The sequence below is a fragment of the Lissotriton vulgaris genome, chromosome 9 (assembly GCF_964263255.1).
Source record: "Lissotriton vulgaris chromosome 9, aLisVul1.2, whole genome shotgun sequence".
NCBI lineage: Eukaryota > Metazoa > Chordata > Amphibia > Caudata > Salamandridae > Lissotriton > Lissotriton vulgaris.
In genome coordinates, this window is record NC_141697.1 from 435583832 (window position 1) to 435598142 (window position 14311).

General features: G+C 46.0%; 1 protein-coding gene across 1 annotated transcript in view; it reads left to right on the forward strand.

Moving 5' to 3' along the window:
• Positions 1–2148: 2148 nt before the first annotated feature.
• TDRD9 (tudor domain containing 9) overlaps positions 2149–14311 on the forward strand; it is a 2495642-nt gene continuing 2483479 nt past the window's right edge. Inside the window, exon 1 of the mRNA XM_086937885.1 lies at positions 2149–2321. Within this exon, the coding sequence (XP_086794011.1) occupies positions 2149–2321 (173 nt within the window). The remainder of the gene's footprint in view (positions 2322–14311) is intronic.

Genomic DNA, 14311 nt, shown 5'->3' on the forward strand with positions numbered 1-14311 from the left:
CAAACCCTTTTTTTGTAACATTAGGATAATGAAAGACTAGGAAAAAAAACATAATGGTTGAACCTACACCTTGCAGTTAGCATGCTTTTCTTTGATGACAGCTCATAGCTCTTGTGCTATTTTAGGATTGAAAGTTATGACCTGCAAATTATAAAAGGATCTCTGTGACAAAAGCAGTAACCCACTGAGCTATCTACATAAAAATACAATACTGTGATTTGCTGTGCTTGCAGCCGGTATATTAACCCTCTACACTAATTTATGACGAGTCAAAACAGCCACTCGACAAAACTGCGATCTCTCTCCAGCAGGTACACTAATCATCAGAGTTATCTTGACATTTTCTTTGTTGTCTGAAATTTGCTGGACACACAAGAAACTCTGCAGCAGGTGCCTTTGAAATCCATAAGATATTTCAAAACACAATGCCCATCAGCTCAGCACCTGGTACAGTGGCCCTGGTTGCAATGCCCTAAAGCCGTCTCTGTGTATGCAGCATCAAAAGTGAAAATACTGTTTGCGTAATAATGCAACTTTGTTTTGGGTAAAATCTAAGACTAACCGACAGTGTCCAACATGGCTTGGGGCCACTGGGCAGTTATGCTGCAATATACGACCCAGGTTACGGTAGACAGCAGTAGATATGGGCAGGATCTATAATGAACAACGTTCACAATTTTGATTAATTTCACAAAACAATACCGCTACATTTTATTTAAAAAACAACAACATTCCTTAACAGTTATTGCGTCCCAAACGGGCCTCAGGCAGAAAGGGGCCTTGTGTACTGTGAAGCCAAAGGTGAGTTGGACAGCAAAAGAAGAAAATTGTATTTTTCCTGAAAGAAATGTAAATGTGATTCTGGGCAAATGCCTTAATTGCACAAGGCCTAAAATAAAAATGAATTTAATCTCTGTAATGTAACTGATGGTCATAGAATTGCGCCCTTTGGCCGAGTTTACACTATATAAAACTACAATAAAAAAACATAACCTTCTGTTTGCTCATTTTTTAAGAATCTGCAAAGGCTGAAACTTAATAATGAGAGAGGATTCTTTATTCAATAAGAAAAAAGTCTGTATTCCTTCTTAACATGGCTTTTCTTCATTTGATTAGTTTTAACTATCAATTATGGGTCATTTAAGCAGCTTTTTATGCTTTTCACATTACGTTTACTATTCAAACTTTAAAGCACATATCCATCTGGGGAGAAAATACCAGCTTTAGGTGTTTTTCTTCATTTTCGTACTGGCAAGGGCATTAAAATACTGGTAATTCTGGTTTAAAAAAACACAGCCAGGTGGCAAACAAAGCCATATCAGGAGTTGCGGCCTTTGGGTTTCTTTATTTCACTTCGCCCATCCCGCCTAAATGTAGTGCTTTTAGTTTTCACCAATGGTTCTGGCTCTATGAGCTTTAAAATACATATTTTATCAAACATTTCTCTATGTGCCCTATGAGACTAGCCAAATGCTGTTTCGTGAACGGGCGTGATCCAGGAATGAGGGCCACTTTTTAGGGAGTGCCCGGGCCGCATTGTGATCCCAATCCGACCCTGCTGCTGAGCCAACCACAGCTGAAATCTGTGGACTTCTGGTTACAAAGAGACCCATCTACAGTGCCAATATTAAGCATCTGAGGTTTCACAATGTGAATAGGCGGTTATTAATCCACCTATTACTTTTCCTTATATTTATTTTTTAATTTTAGACGTGTTTGTGAGTCATATTTATACATATGTCCCCAACGGTGAGAGGCCAACAAAAAAGTTGAAGAACATTTGAACTTTTTCAACCACGTCTCAGACTCCGCTCCCAAAGCCACCGACCTCTCCGTCACCCGTTGCACCTATGATCGCTTTGCAGTTGCAACCACTACTTTGCGCAGGGCCCGCTCGTGCTTCTACGCAGCTGCGTTTGTTCTCAGGCTCCACCCACTGACGTTGTGCTCACGCAGTTCGGCGCGCCCCTGCGGAATCCAGCGCGCCTCCTGTGCATCACGTGTGCTCAGCATTTGCCTGCTGAATTACCAGCGCAGTAAATCTTGGACTCACTCTTACCCACTACCCCCATCTTTTAGGGCTCTTCTGCTTCATTCCCAGGTCCATCCTGACTTGAAGACGGGCATTTTGGGTCCCCCTACTGCACCATGTTGAAGAACCTGACCTTGGAGCAGATCAATGACTGGTTCACCATCGGGAAGAACGTCTCAAACGTGCAGTTCCTGGGAGCCTTCCCCGTAGTTAAAAAGGAGGAGGCGGCGGATTCCGGAAGGTCCTCGCCGTATGGAAGCGAAAAAACTACCAGAACTTGGCAGAGCGAGTGAGTACGGCACGACGTTATCATATGGTCTGTGGGGTTGTGGCGTCTGGCTGCCAAGGGGCACGCTATGTTAGACTGGCTGCGTCCCTTTTGCAATTGCTGGAGGGCCGTGGTGGCCCGGTATAGGGAGCTCGTGAGGGTTCTCATGAGGGCCCACTGAGTGCAGGAAGAACTTAGGTGGAAGCCTGAGTTATCTACCTAAAATACTTACTATTTATTTACATTTATAGGGCGTAACAGCTACCCAAAACGGGTTTCCCGGCGGCATAGCAGTCTAGATGCAGGCGGGTGTAAACAGTTTCATGACGGATAGTCAGGGGAAGAGTGTTCTAGAGGGTCGGGCCGAGATAAGAAAAAGATCTTCCACCCATCCTGGTGAGTTTGAACCTAGGTACCTTGAAATTGCCAAGAGTGGCCGACCTCCGGTGACGCGTGGGAACCTAAGGACAGACAAGAGATTGTAAATATTGAGGGGCCGAACCGTGTTTAATCTTAAACATATAGCTTAGGGATTTGAACTTGATGCAGTTCTCCACCCTGAGCCAATGTAAGTCACAGAGAGACCCGGAGATGGAAGAGGTTCTAGGAACTCTGCAAAGAAGTCTTGCAGCGGAATTCTGGGCCAGCTGCAGCCTGCGGATCACAGCCTTGTTAGAACCCAGGTACAAGACATTCCCATAGTCCAACTGTGAGGTGATAAGGGCCTGAACAAGAGTTTTTTGTGTGTGTGTTGGTTGGCTGCATCCAGATGATCTTCCGAAGCCATTTTAGCATGGTAAAGCATACTGCTGAAACCTTGGTTGCTTGATGATGCATTGTAAGGCGTCGTCCATTATGCCCAAGTTTCGGACGTGGCTAACGGGTTGCGGGAGGGCACCCATTTCAGCTGGCCAATGTTGTGGACCCAAGTGATATTTCCTCCTTCACAGGATCATTTTATCAACTTGAGGTAGTTGCTGTTCATCCATTTAGCAATATCACTGAGGCCCTGCTGAAGGAGAGATGGGCTACAGGGGTCGGATTTGGAAAGAGAGAAGATAATCTGGGAGTCATCGGCATAGGGGAAAAGCGTCAGGCCAGCTAGTTCAGCTATGTCAGCTAAAGACCTGACATACAGGTTAAAGAGCAAATGGCTTAAAATAGAGCCCTGAGGTTCCCCGTAAGGTGCTGAAAAGATGGACGAGCTGGCTGTGGCAGAAAAGATTTGAAAAAGCGGTTGTCCAGAAAGGAAATAATCCATTTGAGGGCAGAGCTGCGAATACCAAGAGAACGCAGTGTAGTAATTAGAATGTAGTGAGAGATCGGATGGAACGCTGCACTGAGGTCTAACAATATGAGCGCCACTGTCCTTCCAGCATCTAGATTGTCGTAATCTCTCTGTGACTCCCAACAGAGTAGTCTCAGTGGAAAAACCAGGGAAGCTGGATTGAGAGGGGTGTAAGATGTTATTTGATTCGGTGAACTGTGAAAGGTAGAAGTGAATGTGTCACTCGAATTTTAGAAAAAGCTGGCAGGAGGGAAATTGGCCGGTAGTTAGAAAGAATAGCTGGGTCAGCCGTGTTTTTTTTTTAAGAGAGGCTCACCATAGCATGTTTCCGCTGTGTGGGAACTATAGATTTACGTAGAGAGGAGTTAAGAGTGTTTGAGATGATATGTTGATGGGGGGGTATCCAGTTGTTTTAGTATTGAAATTGGGAGAGGGTCTTTAGGGGAGCCAGACTTGACATTATCTAGTATGTTTTTAAGGAAGACCATATTTAGAAGAGGCCAAGAGTCTAAATTGGAGAAACATAAGTTAGACTCAGTAGAGAGCTCCAAGTGAGAGGTGACCTCAGGGTCACTGTTCTGGGATAAAATTATGGATTTCTGTAACGTGTGCCTATTAGCATGGGAGTTAGTGATTTCTAAGTGTATTTTTTTGATTTTGTCCATAAAAAAGCAAGCAAGATAGTCACATTGACGTTTGTTGAGAGGTAGAGGCTTTGCAATAGTTGCAGATCTCGCTAGTTCTTTCTCTAGTCCGAAAAGAGTTTTAGGGCAATTGGCAGCATCAGAAATGGTTTTAGAGATGGAACTTGCTCTAGCTGTGTTACAAAGATTGTGGTAATATTTCCTAGCCTTAGTGTTGGTGATCCTGGATTCCAGAGCATAATCTTCCCTCAAGCGCCATTCCAGCTCTTTGCATTTGGCTTTTTCAGATTTTAAGGTGTCATTAAACCAAGGGGCTGGAGGTCGATCATTGTTAAAAGGTTTATTAGAGAGGCGAAGGCAGGAATCAATTGCGTTGGAAAGCCAATTGTGAACATTGGTGGACATCATGTTAACCGAAGGATTAGAAGATGGAGCATTAGAGCACAACAGAAAGTTTGAAGTGTTTAAATCTAATTTTTTCCAGTCCTGTTTCGGGATTTTAAGAAACGGGAAAGATAAAGTACATGAGGTGGGGAGAGTGAGTCTGAATTTAGATAGAAAATGGTCAGACCAGCAGATGGGTGTGGCCGGTTCACAGTGGGGATGGAGAAGGCTCGAAAAAATGGGTTCTAGCAGATGGCCTGTTTGTGAGTAGCACCGGTAAATTAATATTCATACTCAGAACCGCGGTATGTACCTTGTCAGGATGTCCCGCGGTGCTTTTCAAATATATTGAGCTGAAAAGAGGCAGTATAATTTTCGGACAGTTCTAAGAGGCTACTAATATGTTTTTCCGTTACACCAGGGTCTGTATCATATCCTTGGTGGAATCACATAGCCAACCTGTTCTGGTCCTAGGACTTTTGATGAGAAAAGGAATGTGTGTGCCCCCCCTAATTTACATACAATGTGAAATAACAGTAAACCACATCATAGGAAGTGCTGTCAATTGTCTATTGGTGAGTGACTTTGCAAGAAGAAGTGTTCTTGGTGAAACAACAGTAAAACAGAAGTATTAACACTAATAAAATTAGCACATTATATTTTAATTTTAAATGAACTGGAAATACATTATATTAGTCACATTGGTTGGAAAGGTTTGCCCTAGGTCTCTCCAAGATGTAAAAGTTAAAATAAATGTTAACAATTTGTTTCCAGGTGTCATATGGCCTATGGGGACATTGTCGACATTACTAAGGGCTTGATTAGGATTGCGGTGATTCCGCATCCTCCGGGCCGGCGGAAGCCACCGCCGGCCTGGAGGATGCGGAATCACCGCTGCGGTGAATAGAAAGACCCCCCGCCACATTAGGATGGCTGGGGAGTCATCGGCGGACGGGGAGACCGCCCGCTGCTTTTCCGCCGTGGTCGCCTTCTGACCGTGTTGGAAAAGCTCTAATATGGTGGCAGTGTCTATCGGACACCGCCAGCCATATTAGGATATGCTGCAGACATGCCTTTCCGTGGCGGCAATGCCGCCACGGAAAGGCATACAGTCTTCTTTGGGGGCCCGTTGCGGGACCCCAGGGTGAAGGCAGGGTGGGGGGTGCACATGGGGGGTACCTATGGTACCCTCCTGCATTTGCATGCACAAAGCGGCAGGCACCGCGCGGTGCCTGCCACTTTGTGCATGCAAATGCTAAGCATGCATTTTCAACCTTGGGGCGGGTGCTGCTTCAAGCAGCATGCGCCGCAAGGTTAAAGATACGGGATGTGACCGCACACTGTGAAACTATGCCAAGCTAAACCTGGCTGATAATCCCCAACTAGGGAATCACCTGTCCCTGGTTGCTTGTGTTCTGGGTCAGGGAAGACATAGCCTGGTAGTTCGGTCTGGACTGTTCACATTGGAACAGGATCAAGACTGATTTACATATGGCTGGATCCAAACTGAGGTGGCATGGTGTGTTAAAAAGTGATGGAGTGGGTTGTACCCTGAGTAATTACTAGTTGCTGTGATTAATTAAAACATTCCATCCATATGTTTGTATACTTTTTTTTGCGGATCGTAAAATACAGCTATAATTTAGCTGCATTGGACCCATAACCCCACGAGACCACAGTCTCACTGAACTTAATGCACTATTGATAGCTATGCCCTTCAGAGAGGCCTCTTGCCCTGGGCCTTGCAGCCATGTACCAGTGCTGTGAGGCCTAGAACAACAGGCTTCCCCTCACTTGGGCCTATCAGTACTGGACAATGGCTGATGGGCTTGTGAGAGGATGGAGCTTTCCTGACCTTCGCAGCGCTGGATCATGGCTGTGCAGTTCATGAGAGAAGGAACCAGTGGCACAGTAATGTAGCCATGGGCCCTAATGAAAGAAAATGATGCTGAACAGTAAAACAAAGCCACAATCTGGGTGCATTGTTACCAGAACATCCATGAGCCCCAGTGCCACTGCATCTGTTGCACTACTAATATCTAGACAGCGGAGAGGAGCCCCCAGTGAGCCTAACAGCCATTCTCCTACTCTGCTAAGTTAATGGACTGGCGCCTCATCCCCCTCAGTGCAGGTTCCAAACATGGCTGGCTGCAGTACCCTGGGGTGGGAGGGCATCTCTCAGGTCTTCCTGCTCTGGAACATGGCTGCAGAGCCCATGGAAGAAAGGCAAGTAGCACAGCAATGGTGCCATGGGTGCTGGTGCAAAGTAAAAACTCGCCCTCACTCTTGTGCACTGGCTACATGGTAAAATAAAGCCATAATTTGGGAACATCAGGCACGTAATGCCCCATGGCCCACTGCCACCGCATTGCTGCACTACTGATGGCTATACCACTACCAGTGGTTATGTCTGGGCAGAAAGAGAATGTCAGGCCCCTCTATTTGCATTCACCCTCCAAGATAATCGCCGCGTAGTAGCTCCCGCCGGGGAGCTCCTCGGACTAGGAATCTCTTTATGGCTTAAATCCCTGGGAAAGCGTCCCCACCCCCCACCACCCCAGCAAGTCTCCACTACCTGGCCAGCGAGCTGCAACGTAATGCTGACTACAGATTGCTGGTCGCAGTGGCAAAGACCCTGCAGAGGCAAGAAATAATGAAGTGGGAAGCCTGGAAGATACCCTGGTTCTGGGCTTGGATCGCAGTCGACACAAATCCTGCTGGGTAGTAGGAGATGTGTCTGCAGACAGCCGCCTGCCCTCACACCCCAGTACAACTGTCCCCACTTGCAAAGCAACTACTTCAGAGCTGGGAAGTTGCTGCCTTCCCCAATACCCCGCACCCCTGTCACCTGTCGGAGCGGGAACAGGGAGAGAGCTGGGTAGCCATTCTGAGGCAGAGTGAACCCAGCGGTGCGCTCAATCGCAGACCACTGGATGTCTGAAGATGGCCTCCAGACCTACTGTCCTGCACACCCCATCCTCTTACCGGAGAAAATGGAAATCGGAGCTGGGACCAAGCTGCGGAGGCTCTCACATGCTGCCTCTCTTCTCGCCTACACGTCTGTGATCTCCCAGAGCAGGGGGTGGTCGAGACCGGGCAGACATGATGTTTGGGAGGAGAGCTCACCACGGCACACCTACTGTTGGCCTGCCCTGACCCATGGTGTTTGATTGGCTCTCTGAGGTGAGAAACATCTCTCAGAAGCCCATAATCAATGCAGGCGTGAGTGGAAAGCAAAATGTGGTGAAGAATGAGAAGTGAGCTCGACGCTGCCCCAACTCCCCCTGGCGCCCCACTGACCTTGGTGTGCACAAAGTACTTCCACGGAGTGCGGGTCTCCCATGTGCTCTGGGAGTAGCCCGGCCGTCTGACCACCACTGGCGCCGCAGTGTGGTGTGGATCTGCCCCAGAGTTCCAGTGACCAAAGAACTGACACCACTCTCGCCTCCATCAGACCCTGGAACCAGCTGAAGTTGAAGAGGAGTCTCTTGTCACTTTATAAGTCTAGCTCTATGCCCATTCAGTGATCTATATCTGTGGTTCCCAAACTTTTTCGACCCGCTGCTCCCTTGACCCATTGCCTGTGGCTCCCACTGTTACTTTTTTGGAGGGTTGGGAGGGATTTAAGCCCAGCTTCGGGAGTATTTAAATTTTTTCGCCCTGAAAATAATTGGGATGAAGCTGAAGAAGGTATTATAATCCTATTCGCAGGGTTTTTCTTATTACTAAGGCGGCGCCTATAATGAAATATTTCTAGTAACAATTCTTTGCCCATGCCTTTTTTAGAGTACCCTCTCAAACTTTTTTATCCCATTTACAGTGCTTGATAGCATCCTTATGCATGTAGGCCCCATTGCCAAAGTCTTTCTGCGCTTGAAGAATATTTGCTTCCTATGTCATACGTACCAACACAGCTGTCTCAGCAGGGTGACTTAAGATTTCTTAAAACATATACAGCTTTATTTTTTGCTGTCTCCTCCCTAAAATTACCTCCAAATCAATGCAAGTAAAATAAATACCTCTGTCTTGTTTTTTCTTAAACGTCCCTCTTTCTTGCTTTCAAATGTTGGCATTATGTCGTATATGGTGTTTTACTTCCCTGTGCTCAGAGAGAGAGAGCAGGCCTGTCTGGTAATGTGTGTGTACTGAAAGAAATGTGTACTGGAAGTATCTATGATTAAAGTGCAAATGTCAATACTTGATAATACTTAGTGTGTTTAATAGACAGGACAACTGTACTTTCGTGATAACTTGCATTGGTGTAAAATGCATTCGGAAAAAAACAAAGCTATTAATGAGTCTAACAAAATAAATCTGGCATCTTCTGCTTACTTTGGGAGTATTGAAATGTGGGAATCCAGTGAAATAGGGAGGTCATCTCCCTCTCCATGCCATCAATTAAGCACTACGTTTACAGCTTTAGGCATGTCACTTACAAATCATATGCAAAAAGAACAATTGATGGACAGAAGGCAGAACAATGTCATACATTTACTCCAGTACAGAGATCTTGGCCTAAATCCATCCTTTTTTTGCTCACCATGCCATTCCAGTTCGTACCCAGCCATATGCAAATCAGTCCTGACCCTGCGCCTAATGGGAACAGTTCAGTCCGAACTGCCAGGCCCTCCCAGGCAGGATCTGTGGGGAGTTCACTGAAGGCCCATTTTACCGGCACCGGATCCCATGGGATCTCATTTCGTATCTATTTCTGGAATATCTCGCTAGGGGGTTTCTGGGGAGGACCCGACCGAATAATCCACTATACCCCAGACCACAGTTGCAACATGGAGATCTGTTTATCTCAGCACATTCAGCTATGACAGGATGTTTAAGTGATTTCTATCTCATTTGCATTGATAATATTTATACCTTACTGGACCTACTCTATCCTCCGCACCTCCTTCGAGTTCTTAGTGTCCCTGTTATAAAGGCTCTTGGATTTCCTGCTTTATGTGTATTTTATTTCCTGGTGCGGAATTATTTAATTTGCTCTTGAATCTACACACTGCATTTAATTTATGCTCCCCGCTGTTTACCTCTGCAGCCCTGTTTATTCACTATACAATGTGTACTATGAATGTGGATGGTTATGATATGTCCACCAACTAGTATGAGGAAGTCTCTGCCCTGATGAAGGAAGTCTCCAGCAGTGGCATTTCCGAAATGCGTGTCAGTGCTTTTACCTTCATTGTTGTTTGTTACATGTGGTGCATATTTTATGATTTATGTTTGTATAATGCAATTTGTTTGATATGTATTTTTGTAGCTTTTGAGGATGTATTGATGTTCACTTAGTCTCTGGCTGTGTAGGTGAGTTGGTCATTTGTGTAGTCTTGACAGTGTTTGTTCTCTTTATCTCAGTGCTCTCATGTCTCATGTTTCTGCTTTGTGGTTATTTGCCTAATGTATATATGAATGTTGTTATTTATTATGTGTTTACACCAATGTACTAAAAGTATTTATAATAAAAAAAAAAATCATTTTGATGATATGATGAATAAACAATTGTAAAATGAGTGTTTCTGTGGGTGACACTTTTATATTTGGAGTTATTACCCATTCATATAAATTGTAATGGGGGTCTTCCCTTGTGTTCTGTTTTCTAATTTCCCCCCAGAACTAATGTTCTCAGGATCTCTCTTCTGTTTTTTTTTTGCCTCCCTCCCTGGACTGGAAACAAGCTTCCTAGGACTGGTTTGGATAAATTATTCACAGCATCACACTTTATCAACATCAACATGTGAAAGGCAGTTGGAAAATTACTCACAACATTACACTTGAACTTGGCCGCGCACTTGACCTTGGCCGACTCGCTCACCAAGCACCCACTCCGCTGTGTACATTGTGCCAGCAGGCCCCAATGTGCTACAGAAACCAGTGGCACAACTATAAATCCAGGGCACTGCATACTGCACCTGCCCACCGGGGGAACCTGAACACAGGCTGCCCCCTCAATATTCTACTCAGACCATACGTTGCGGGTGAGGACAGTAGAGTCCAGGACCACCAGCAGGTCAGTCTCTCCTCCCTGCCTACTCTCTGCACAGGTGGAACCTACCCCCTCCTGGGGTCCACCCAGTGGCTGCACCTCCATTGTTGTTCATCCCCCCCTTTGTTGTTAACTGTCAGCGCTCTGCCACAGGGTGAGAAACTCCCTGCGCACTCGTCCCCATACCCCCTCCGTGCTCACTGTGCTCCGTATTAGCCCCCAAGATCTCCTACCCTTTAGCCTGGGGCAAGTAGCATTGATTGTGGAAAATCTTTCCAGTGCATCACACAAGGGAGTCCCTGCACACGTATAAGCAGGCATTGATATCCAACTTTACCCACTTCTCAACATTACTCCCCACCAGTGGGTACATGCACACCAGGGCAGCCCCCTCAAGTTGCACACCTGACATCGCAGGACAGGAGAGTCCTGGACCACGTGTAGGTCAGCCATCTCTCGCCCAGCCTGATGCCCATAGACATAAACATGCTAAGTGCTGACTTACCACTACCACGACCAAGCCAATTATGTTCCATACCCATGCTCGGTCATTTGTGAACTATTCGGTCCTTGGTTGCACACCGTTAAGAGGCCATGCTAAGAAGAGCCTGACTTTGCCGTTGCACACCAAACAACGCAGGAGAGATGAATGCCAGACCATCTCTTCCCCATCCCGATATCCATAGGCATAAACATGCAAAGTGTTGACTTACCAAAACCAAGCCAATTATGTTTGATACCCATGCTCGGCCATTTGTGAACTATTTCGTCATTGGTTGATACCGTCGAAAGGCTGTGCTGCCAAGAGCCTGAATGCTGTAGGCGCCCCTGCAGCGTGCAGCACTCAATTGTCTCACTTAAGGAAATACTGGAGACACTCCTTACTCAATCTCTGCTACCGAACCCTAGCATATTTTGGCGGCTGTCACATTTGCACCTATGAGTTCTGAGGGTATGATTAAAGTAACAGCCGTAAAGTAAACGCAATATTGTGAGAGGCGATAATGTCTTATTTCCACTGCCGCCAACACTACAGTGGTCATGTTTCACCTAGCATAGTTTATCAGATTCCGGTAACTTCCATTCTCAAGCTCTCTGTCAATCTATATATATAAAAACGAAAGTTTGTCTGTTTGCCCTTTATGCATTACTACACCATTCATCCGATCAGCATGAAACCTTGGGAAGTTGTTGAGTACACTCCTGTGAAGGTTTCTGGCAAAAAAGAAAAGAAAAATTTGTTAAATATCGGTCCCCCGGCCCCACGGGGCCCTCATAATCTTTCCAATACTGAACGTTTACAGTTTACGGTGCGGCTCACTTTTGCAATGAGACCATCAACAAAGCACAAGGACAATCGCTGCAAGTGTGTGAACTAGATTTGGAGAATCCGTGCTTCTCACATGGACAACTGTATGTGGCCAGCTCACGCGTCGGAAAACCTGATTTATTCGTGTACGCACCAGACGGAAAAAAAAAATCCCGTGTATCCACAAGCACTCATATAAATAAACAGAATTAAAACAACACTTTAAAATGTTTTCCATATTAAAATGAATAAGTTTCAATAAAAATGACACAATGTAAATTGAATGTTATCATAACAAGTTTCCTTAACCCCTTCGCTGCGGCGGGAATTCCGCCGCAGCACTAAGGGGGCGGGGGGGTCGAGCAGCGCTCGCATGCTCGCATGCTCGTGACGGAGCCACTCCGTCACGAGCCGCGGTTGAGCTGTGCTCGTGACGGAGCGGTTCCGTCACGAACGCGCCCACTCAATAGAACGCGCCGCGCAGGCTCGCCGAGCGGGCCATGACGGAACCGCTCCGTCATGAGCACAGCTCAACCGAGGCTCATGACGGAGCGGCTCCGTCATGAGCACACAAGGGGTTAAATTTCCTTTCTTTTAGATCGCAGCAACGCGTAAGCTAGTATGTAATATAAACAATATTGTTGTGCCCAGAAGCCGGCAGCTGACACAAATGAAGGTTGGTGACAGAACTGCCAAAACTGAATAGTTTGATGTCTTGCCGCTGTGCCTCTAGAATCCATTATCCGACGTATTCTGCCAATTTTTTTCCCATGCAAGGTACTGCCTTCCCCTTATTCTAGTCCCCAAAGAGGGCTCTGATGATCCCCCCCCCCCCCTCCTCCCCCCTTTCAAACCCAGGCTCAATTTAAGCACTGCTCTCCGAATCCAGCATTCTTTTACTGCTAGCATGGGCTTCTAACTGTGAACGAAAGCCGATCAGAATACCGCGTATCCCCCCCCCCCCCCCCCCCCTTTCTATGCTTGAATGCCCCAAAAGTGGGACCTGACCCCAAATGTTCAAGCTTTTCTTTTGTGGTGGTGACTGACCGCCATAACCGCAACAAAGTAGCCCACCCGAAGGATGCTAGTTATTACTGTAGTCCCTCCTTTACAATGGGAGAAACCATTAGGTAAGGAATTAGGAAGGAGACGGCAGACAAAGCTATGCTCACGAGCCAGCAGAGTATCCACGGCCCACTCTGTTAATTGTGTTGCACCATCACATAACTGAAATTGAAAACGGAGCTCTGCCTATAAATACTTTGAAATTCAGTAAAGCCACCCCAATGTTGATTGATTTCTTAACAATTCCCATTGCCCGTGAATTATGCTGCAAATAAATCGCCCCTCGTTAGAGGGAAGTGCGTTTTACAATGCAGGTCATTCCCCAGGCCCCCTCTATGGTAATTGTGTTGCACACCCCCAGTTCTCATTCAGGTCTTGTGACCCTTAAAAGGAAGAGGAACTCTGCATATAAATAACTGGCAGTGAAGCAAAGCCCAATAAATCTCTACACATTATTAGGATGAACATTTAAAATAGATGTCCTTCCCAAGGCCCGCTCCGTGTTAATTATGCTGCACACTGCATGTCCTCACTAAGGGCTGCCGACAATGCCCCACATCGCCTGTGGATTAGGTCACAAATAAATTGCTACCCGTTAGTAGGATGAGCTTTTAAACTGCATTTCTTTCCAAGGCCCACTCCTCGTTGCTTATATTGTACATCATTACTCCATACGAAAGACTGCTGTTACTTGAAAGGAGAAGAGAAACTCTGCATCTTAATATATGGCTATTTAAGCAAAGCTACCCCAATAGGACTGAATTGTTTAGCAATACCCTACATGGCCGTTGGATTATGTCAGATGGGTTATCACACTACACGGTCAACACGTGGACGAGAGCACCCTAAACATATCACTGAGTAAGTGTTGTACCTGAGGGCTGCAACCGAAAAGTTGGTAAAACGTTCAAACCACCATCCCAACCAGCATGGGGTCACTACAAGGTCGCCGCAGCCCAATCATATTTGTGACACATAGCATGACTTATATTTGCACCGTGCATTGTCACGCCCAAAGGGGCATCTTGGCGCTGAACAACAGATGCTTATTTTCCCCAACTGAATGGTACTTATTTGTCAACCTCTGTTAAGATGAAAGGTTATGTGTGCCCGTCGAGAATTAAACCTGTGACAATAAGATCGAACACCAGCCCCAGCAATGGATGCGTTAATCCGCTGATCCACCCGGCCTGACGATGGCACCAGCTTTTAATTTAAATAATTTGATAAAACGTGTTTTTGGATGACTAGAACATCTAGAATCATTTTAGCTTTTAACTTGATACATAAATTCATACCAACTATAAACAGGCGCACCCGTTTAAAAAT